The 8,682-nt window shown below is 36.4% G+C and overlaps 1 protein-coding gene across 7 annotated transcripts in view; it reads left to right on the top strand.

Moving 5' to 3' along the window:
* The first annotated feature begins 1,935 nt into the window (after nucleotides 1-1,935).
* The window catches only part of LOC133818902 (disease resistance protein RPV1-like), a 95,990-nt gene continuing 89,243 nt past the window's right edge, over nucleotides 1,936-8,682 (top strand). For 5 of the 7 annotated variants that reach the window (XR_009886160.1, XM_062252015.1, XM_062252013.1 and 2 more), the window contains exons 1-4: nucleotides 1,937-2,674; nucleotides 3,450-4,020; nucleotides 4,100-4,177; nucleotides 4,324-4,389. Coding sequence is in view for 5 of the 7 variants with exons in the window: in XM_062252015.1 (XP_062107999.1) it covers nucleotides 2,124-2,674; nucleotides 3,450-4,020; nucleotides 4,100-4,177; nucleotides 4,324-4,389 (1,266 nt within the window). In the remaining 2 variants the exon portion in view is untranslated. Of the gene's footprint in view, nucleotides 2,675-3,449; nucleotides 4,021-4,099; nucleotides 4,178-4,323; nucleotides 4,390-8,682 lie in introns of all 7 variants that reach the window. The other 2 variants (XR_009886159.1, XM_062252010.1) reach the window with 2 other exon arrangements.

Raw genomic sequence — 8,682 nt, 5'->3', positions numbered from 1 at the left:
TGAGTCATGTTCCTAAGCATCCTCTTTCCTACGGTCGATACCCCTAGGATAAAAGCCTACGCACAAAATACCAGCAAAGAAAAACAAAAGACAAACACCCTACTGCATGCGTCTAAGAAGAAAGTTTACCTAAGCAAGAGAGGGAAAACATTTAAAGCATGCAATAAACGGAGGACTTACAGATTTTTTTTGCTGTATGAAGGATGAAAGGAGCGTATGGGTTGAAGTCCTGTTGGAATCGCTGGTACCGGAGTCATGGAAGAGCCCTCGTGCCTGAACCTTTGGAACGTTGGGAATAATGACCGGAAGAAGGAAAGGGTTTTGAGACTGAGAAGAAAGAAGAAGAGGAGAAAAATTTCAAATAAAAGGGTGGCTCATGCGAAAGGTGACCAGTCTTATATATACGTAAAAGGCCAAAGGATGAGGGCCGTTCGATTGTCTTGATGTAGGATACGAGGATCACTACTTGAAAGACGAAATGACGGCCGAAGATAGGCTAGGCCATTTAATGCGGTTCTCGGAAGACGGACCGTCACCAACTACGATGCTCCACGTATTCGATACCAGCGTAATGAGCGGGATATGAAGAGTCCATAAAGAAGCCTAAAAGCCCCCACTGTGGCCCCAGGTGACGTCACATGCCACGAGCAGGGGCTTGGGGGGAAAATGTACGCCCTAAACTTCCACGGGTTATTAGCGAGTTGGAAAAGGGCTTAATTCTATCAGCCACGTGGAAGCCACCTACCCGGAGCTGCTGTTGAGTACTAAGGCATCGGGTCAGCAGTGTGGGCACCACAAGCTGAGACTACATCAAGCTCGGGGAACGAGCTTGAGCTGACACCTCCGACTCTTTATAAAGTCAACCACGCAATGTAAACGTGCATATATCAGACATCACGTGTCTACTCCATTCCTAAATTCTTGGACACGCAGCATAAACGTGCGTGTTCAGACACCCCACGACTGGTTTGGGCCATGCGACCCATTATCCCCCTTACATATTGATTAAACCACACTTCATTGCCAAGTTTTAGGAATTAATCATGAATGTTGCAGAAATGACATGATGGGTAAGAAGGTCACAGGATGACCTCCTTTGCCAACACCCAGGTGTCCTCTCCCTATAAATTTGGAGACCCTGGGAGTTGCAAAGGGTTGACTTCTAATTTGTAAAGAAATACCCTGTAAGGAATATCAGAGATATATCAATAATATTGGCTGGTGGACTAGAATGATTTTAACCTTTGAATAACCTAAAAAAGTATTCGAGTTATAATCTACCTTTGAGATCATTCATCTATTACGGTTCATCATTTATCACTAATCCCTCTCCTTATTCATATAATTATCTGTTGCCGAAGAACCGCGTCAATAGTAGTTATTTAGAGTATCTTGCAAATTTTTTGAAAATTATAAATAATTTACAGTACCGAAAACTATGTTCAAACATATTATTTTCCACGCTCATAAAAAATTAGTCACGTGTGAAACAATTTGTTTTTAAACTAGTTTTCGGTACTGTAAGTTATTCGAAATTTTCTGAAAATTTGCAGGATGCTCTAAATAACTACAATATATACGTTTATACAAAAAATTGTGCCGAAAATTGTTCACGGGTTGAGAACACAAAAGAACCCCTACCAATATAGCTCTTTTTGAAGCCCCTATCATTGAAATTTTCTATATTATTTATATGTATTTTTAAGAATATAAAAAAGAAAAAAATTTAGAAAAGTATGAGTATAAGTTGTTGAAAATATATATTTTACATATTAATATTTAATAAAAATAGGTATTTTAATCCGAAATATAATGGTCCTACTTGCAGGTCATTATCCCAAAAGGGTAACAAGTTGTATTTAGATAAAAAGACATTTGCCCTTATCTTTAACGAAACGACCACCATAGCTCGTCACCAGTGTTTTTTTGATGGCAACGTCACCATAGTGTTAGAAATAAAGCTTGAATGAATAATTACGTCATTCTTTGGGTTGGAGAGTTTTGTGAGAAATGACGCAAGCTTTCGGAAGTTTCCTTTCGGTGAACAGAATGTCCCATCGAAGAGTCGGAAGACTTTGAAGTTTGAATGAATCATCTTTGCCAAAGCCACCCATTACCCAACCATGAATATGGACTCCTCCCCCGGCGATGGGATTTGCAGTACGTCGTCGTTTTCCTTCTGGTCAGCCATAACCCACCAAAGGCACGACGTGTTCTTGAGTTTCAGAGGCGAAGACACCCGCCACGGCCTCACCAAAGACCTCCACCAAGCTTTAACCGAGGCTAACATTGCCACTTTCAAAGACGACATTAATCTCGAGAAGGGCAGAGAGATCGCTTCAGAGCTTTTCAAAGCCATCCAAGCCTCCAGAATTGCGGTTGTCGTTTTCTCCAGAAACTACGCCACTTCTGGGTGGTGCCTTGATGAGCTGGTGAAGATCATCGAGTGCAAACACGTAGACGGTCAGATCGTGATCCCGGTGTTCTGTGATGTTAGCCCAGATGATGTTTTCCACCAGATGGGAAGCTTTGCCAAGGCTTTTGCTAGCCACGAAGAGCGGTTTGCAATGGATTCTGGTATGGAGAACAAGATTGGTAAATGGAGAGCTGCGTTGACTGAAGCTGCTTCTAGCTCGCCTGTTTGGGATTTGCAGACTAATGATGTCTCTCAGTGGTAATTATTTACTATAATCTGAATAGTCATATTTTGGTATTAACTTTTAATTTTCGAACCCAGTTACTCTATTTGCCAAGACATAATGCATAGTCTATAACATGTTTCAAAATAGTCTATGTTTGGTTGCAATGGTATATTTTGGTAATATTTTGTAGATATATAAATCACCAAGTTGACTCACATGTTCTAGTAAGAGACTTAACAAAAGTACTGTTTCACATGCGGATAGTATTCCTTTTTTGTTGAATATGAGACAAATTTGAGTGCCAATTTTCCACAGTAACAGTCTTCATATCCAATATACTGATGTCTGAAACAAGGTTTAGTGAAGCCCGGATTATGTATTGCCACTTTGGAGGGTGAAACAAGAGATAAAAGTGAGAGTTGAATTTAAATAAATCTAATGCTGGAAATGGTATATTGAATAAAAAACACGGTTCTAGTTTGGTCTGCTCAAACAAATCTCTAGAAATGCAAACTACAGTTTCTGCTCTTATGAGCCCCAACAAAAAGTTTCTGCTTCATTTACCTATAGATGTGGTTCTGTTAAGGTCTATTAGGTAAATGGTTTTCAAGAATCATCTATTGAGCTCTGGTTACAAGTAAGAAAATTGAACTTATGGGCATCTCACTTGCATTATTTATTCTTCATTTGATTGTTTGAAATAAATTTTGAGTTGCTAATCCAATATTTGGACATTGTAAGTTGAGAATAATAATAACAATATTTATGAGATTAATTACTCGATTGCCTTTTGAACATATTTTGCAGGCATGTATCAAAGTTTTTAGAGGAGATTGTGAGCCAAATTTCATGTAGACGCCAAGAAGCGCACATGTGTCTCCATCTTCGACCTCAAACTGACGATTATGGCAAAGACTATCTAAACCTCTTGCTAAGTGCAATGTCAGATGATGTTCTTGTTATAGGCCTACATGGAACCAACAATTTAGGAAAGACAGACATTGCGAAAGCTGCATATAATAAGAATTTTCTTCGCTTTAAGGGTAGCTGTTACTTGGCAAATGTGAGTGCAGTTTCAAAAAAACCAAATGGACTTGTACATTTACAAGAACGATTACTTTCTGATATCTTAATTGAGAGTGATGATGATATTCAAATAGAAGATGTTAGCGAAGGAATTAAGATGATTCAAACTGAATTACAACGAAGAAGAGTTCTTGTCGTTCTCGATGATGTGGATTCGCTGGAGCAATTAAATGCGTTAGCCAGGAAGCGTGATTGGTTTGGCCCAGGAAGTAGAGTTATTATTACCACAAGAGATGCAAAATTGTTGAGCGTTCTCGAAGCAGGTGATGTATATGGGCCACAAGGCATTCAGGTGAACTTTGCTTGTGTGTGTGTTTAATGAAAAAATGAAATTTCCATTGTTTTACACCAATGCATTTCTGATCATGCAGGTTATTAGGGACAAGTATGAAAAAAATCTTGAAACAATTAAGGAACTTGAGGAACTTATTCAAAAGATAACATTTCAGGTATGCAGCAAAAAAACTTGGCTATCTGCATGAGATATTATAGTTGGATTCTCTTTAGCTATTACCAGTTTAAACATAGTACACAACAGAATAGACAGTTTTCTTTTTCTCCTAAAGAGGATCCAACTTTTTGCTTTCTAATTCAGGGTAAAAGAAAAGAGAGATTCCTTTTGGCTGAAATAGAAAGAGAGAGGAGGCAGACTGCATATCAGGTATGGATTTTACATCCATTATCCAAAAAAAAAAAAAGTTTGGATTTTACATTTTCAGGATCAATCTAGATTAATAAAATGTTAGATTAAAAATTAATTTAGATGCATAACAATCCTAATGCAGAATAAATAGATTGTTACATAAAATTTAGATGATCGAAAATATATACCTCCAGCCATTGATCTTGATAATCTTGATGTATAACTCTAGATCTACAAAAGAAAAAGAACAGAAATTAGAACGAGTACACGAGTTTCTAAACTCTCACTAACTCTTTTAGATAGAGCAACTGAAAGTCAGAATGAGCAGTGAGCTTGGGGACTGATACTCATTATTTATAGAGTGAGACATTTCATCAAAGTCTCTGCCACAGTTACAGAGGTTGAGATATTCTCTCAACTTAATTGGGATATTCTCTCAATTTAATTATGAATTTAAAATTGGATAACCAACTAAATGTTGACCATTTAATATTGAATATTTTGTGACTTTGATATATATATATATATATATATATTAAGTCAACTAGTTCTAACTTATTTGTTTTATATATACCGTGTAAATTAAAAAATATTCTAACATTCTCCCACTTGGTCAGTATTTAATGTATTACTTAATCCCAATGATTATCCTTGTTAAATAACAAACACATGAATCATAGTGATAGGTCATCTTTTTATGGTGAGTATTATCTTCCATGTATTGCAATATATTTATTACATAACAATGTACTTTATGTGGCTATGTACTTAAACGAATAAAACCTATGTTTATTCAGGTCCTACGAAGATCAAATTTTCTCAAATAAAATTAAAATGCACATAAATTTGAGAAAATATCAAAATAAGAGTTTTATTGATAATTACTTCAATTTGTACAATAAATTTACATTAGGGAACCAAGTCCCATGTTTACTACATGATCCTTGAATTTATGAGGTGGCAAGTCTTTCGTCATAGGATCATCAATCATCAATTCAGTGATATGTGTTGAATGACCACTTTATTTTTTTAATGCGTTCTCTCACGACTAAGTACTTTATGTCGATGTTGTTTTTAGCCATGAATACAACAACTGAATTGTCACATAACATTCTCAGTGGCCTATATATGGAATCTACAATTCTAAGGCTTGAAATGAAACTCTAGCCATACACCATGCAGTGTAGCCTCAAAACATGAAACGAACTCCGCTTTCATAATAAAAGTAGCAGTTAAGGTCTGTTTGTTACTCCTCCATGATATAACTCCACCGACAAGCATAAACATGTAACCAGAGGTTGATTTACGTGAATCAGTACAACCAGCAAAGTCTGAATCTGAGTAGCCAACTACTTCCAGGTTGTTGGATCGTTTGAACATGAGTTTGTAATCCTTAGTACCCTGAATGTACCTCATAACTTTCTTTACAACTTTTCGTGGTCTAACCCCATGTTACTCTGAAATCTTCCTAGCATTCTGAAAACAAAGGCAGTGTCGGGTCTTGTGCACACTTGAGCATACATTAAGCTTCCAACAACAGAAGCATATGGGATGTTCTTCATTTCTTCATTTTCAAAATCATTCTTTGGGCATTGACTCAAATTTAATTTATCACCCTCAACAATAGGAGAAACACTTGGTGAATAATCTTTCATTTGAAATCTTTTTAAAACTTTGTTAATGTATTCCTCTTAAGATAGACCTAAGATACCTTTGAATCTATCTTGATGGATCTTAATGTCAATGACATACGACGCATCACCCATATTCTTCATCTCAAAGTTCTTTGAGAGAAATTGCTTCACCTCATGTAGCATGCCCTTATTATTGGTTGCAATGAGAATGTCATCCACATATAAAACAAGAAAACAAATCTTACTCCAATTGACCTTTTGGTATATACACTATTCCATGACATTCTCTTCAAATCCAAAAGAAGATATGACATCATGGAATTTTAAATATCATTGGTGAGACGCTTGTTTTAAACCATTAATGGACTTTTTAAGCTTGCACGCCCAAATGCTCACTATCATTATGTGAGAATCTTTCTGGTTGTTTCACGTATACCTTCTCCTTTAGGTCACCATTCAGGAAAGCAATTTTCACATCCATCTATTGTAGCTCTAAATTGAAATGAGCAACTAATGCCAGGATAACTCTGAGGGAATCTTTCTTAGATACCGGAGAAAAGGTTTCCGTGTAGTCAATTCATTCTTTTTGAGTGAATCCTTTAGCAACGAGTCTCGCTTTGTGTCTCTCAATATTGCCTAATGAGTCTTTCTTGGTTTTTAAGACTCATTTACACTCAATAGCACTCGCCTCATTAGGCAACTCAACAAGATCTCATACTTCATTGATCTTCACATAATTCATTTCTTCATTCATGACATTGTACCACAATTCCGATTTTTTGCTATTCATAGCTTGTGAAAACGTTTCTGGATCATTTTTGGCTCCAATGTTGTAGTCAGATTCTTGCAAATACACAACGTAGTCACTAGGTATTGCCGATTTTGTTGTCCTAGTGGATCTTCTTATGGCTACACCAGCAGGCTCTTGGGGAGCATGTGATTCAGCTTGTTGTTCAACAATTATAGGCAACTCCTGAACAACTTGATCCATTTGAACTTCAACATTGACTTGTGGATCTTCAACAATTGATTGTGGCGATTCAACATTCATTTGGACTTTAGGGGTGTTATGAACCACAATAAATCTTGCTCTTGAGGTGAAGGGTTTTGAAGGACCTTTCTCAGAACCTAAGTCATTTGATTGATCACTCCCACTACTCAAGCCATTTTTAAGAAATTTGGCATTCCTTGATTCCACAATCCGACTGCTATGAGATGGACAATAAAACTTGTAACATTTAGACCTTTCAGCGTATCCAATAAAGTATCCACTTATGTTCCTTAGGTTCAGTTTCTTATATTGTGGATTATATCTCCTAATTTCAGATGGACATCCCCAAATGTGTACATGTTGCAAACTCGATTTCGAACCTTTCCATAATTCAAAATGAGTTTTGAGACTGCCTTTGTAGGAACCCAATTTAATATGTACACGGATGTATTTAGAGCTTCAATCCACAATGATTTAGGAAGATTAGGGTTGCTGCTAAGCATACTATGCATCATGTCCATTAATGTTCGGTTTCTCCTTTTTGCAATACCATTTTGCTCAGGTGTACTGGGCATGGTATATTGGGCAACAATCCCATGTTCTTGAAGAAACTTTGCAAAAGGGCTAGGTGCTTGTCCATCTTCAGTGTATCTGCCATAATATTCTCTACCTCTATGTGATCCCACTATCTTAATTTGCTTGTTGCATTGTTTCCCTACTTCAGCTTTAAATATCTTAAAGACATCTAAAGCTTCGCTTTTGTTACGAAGTAAATAGATACACATGTAGTGTGAGTAATCATTTATGAAGGAGATGAAGTATTTATGACCATATAAGTCCATGTCTGGACTACATATATCAGTATGTATGATTTCTAATAGTTCGAAACTCCTATGGACACCATCTTTCTTAGACTTGGATGTATGCTTTCCCTCAATGTAATCTACACTAGTATCAAAGTTAGTAAAGTCTAAGGTATTGAGTATCCCATCTTTCACTAACATTTTAATTCTATCAATGGAGATATGCCCCAATCTTTGGTGCCATAATGTAGATGAAATCTCATTCATAACACATATTTTATTGTCAGCGTGAACATGCACAATATTATAAGCGGTATGGTTTTGTAAATTAAGGCAGTAAAGACTATAAGACAAAATATCATTCCAACACATTCAGATTTATTATATAAATTAAAAGATTTGTTTGAAAATGTAAAAGAAAATCCAAAATGTACAAGTCTTGAAACTGAAATCAAGTTTTTGGTACATAGAATGTCTTTTCTAACTTTAAAATAAAACTACTACTTAAAATTAAATGAGACGTTCCAATAGCTTCCACATGTGAGCCCATCTTGTTTCCGGATAAGATGTTTGCTCACTTCCCACTAACTTCCTTAGGTTTTGTAATTCCTGCAAGGAATTTGAAATGTGAATTATTGATCCAAAATCAATCCACCATGTGTTAATATTAACATTAACCGTATTAGATTCATAACACACGAAGGAAATTGGATTACTTTGTCGTCCATCCATTTTTTGAACTTGAAGCATTCCTTTTTCGCATGTCCCTTCTTTTTGCAGAATGAAAAACACTTGACAGAATCCTTCTTAATTTCGCCTTGGGGAGACACTTTATTTTTCCCCTTGTCCTTCTTGGATGGTTTGCGTTTCTTTTCTTGGGTGG

Source organism: Humulus lupulus, chromosome 2, assembly GCF_963169125.1.
Source record: "Humulus lupulus chromosome 2, drHumLupu1.1, whole genome shotgun sequence".
NCBI lineage: Eukaryota > Viridiplantae > Streptophyta > Magnoliopsida > Rosales > Cannabaceae > Humulus > Humulus lupulus.
Note: the sequence above shows the minus strand (reverse complement) of the source record. Positions and strands in the feature narration are given on the sequence as shown.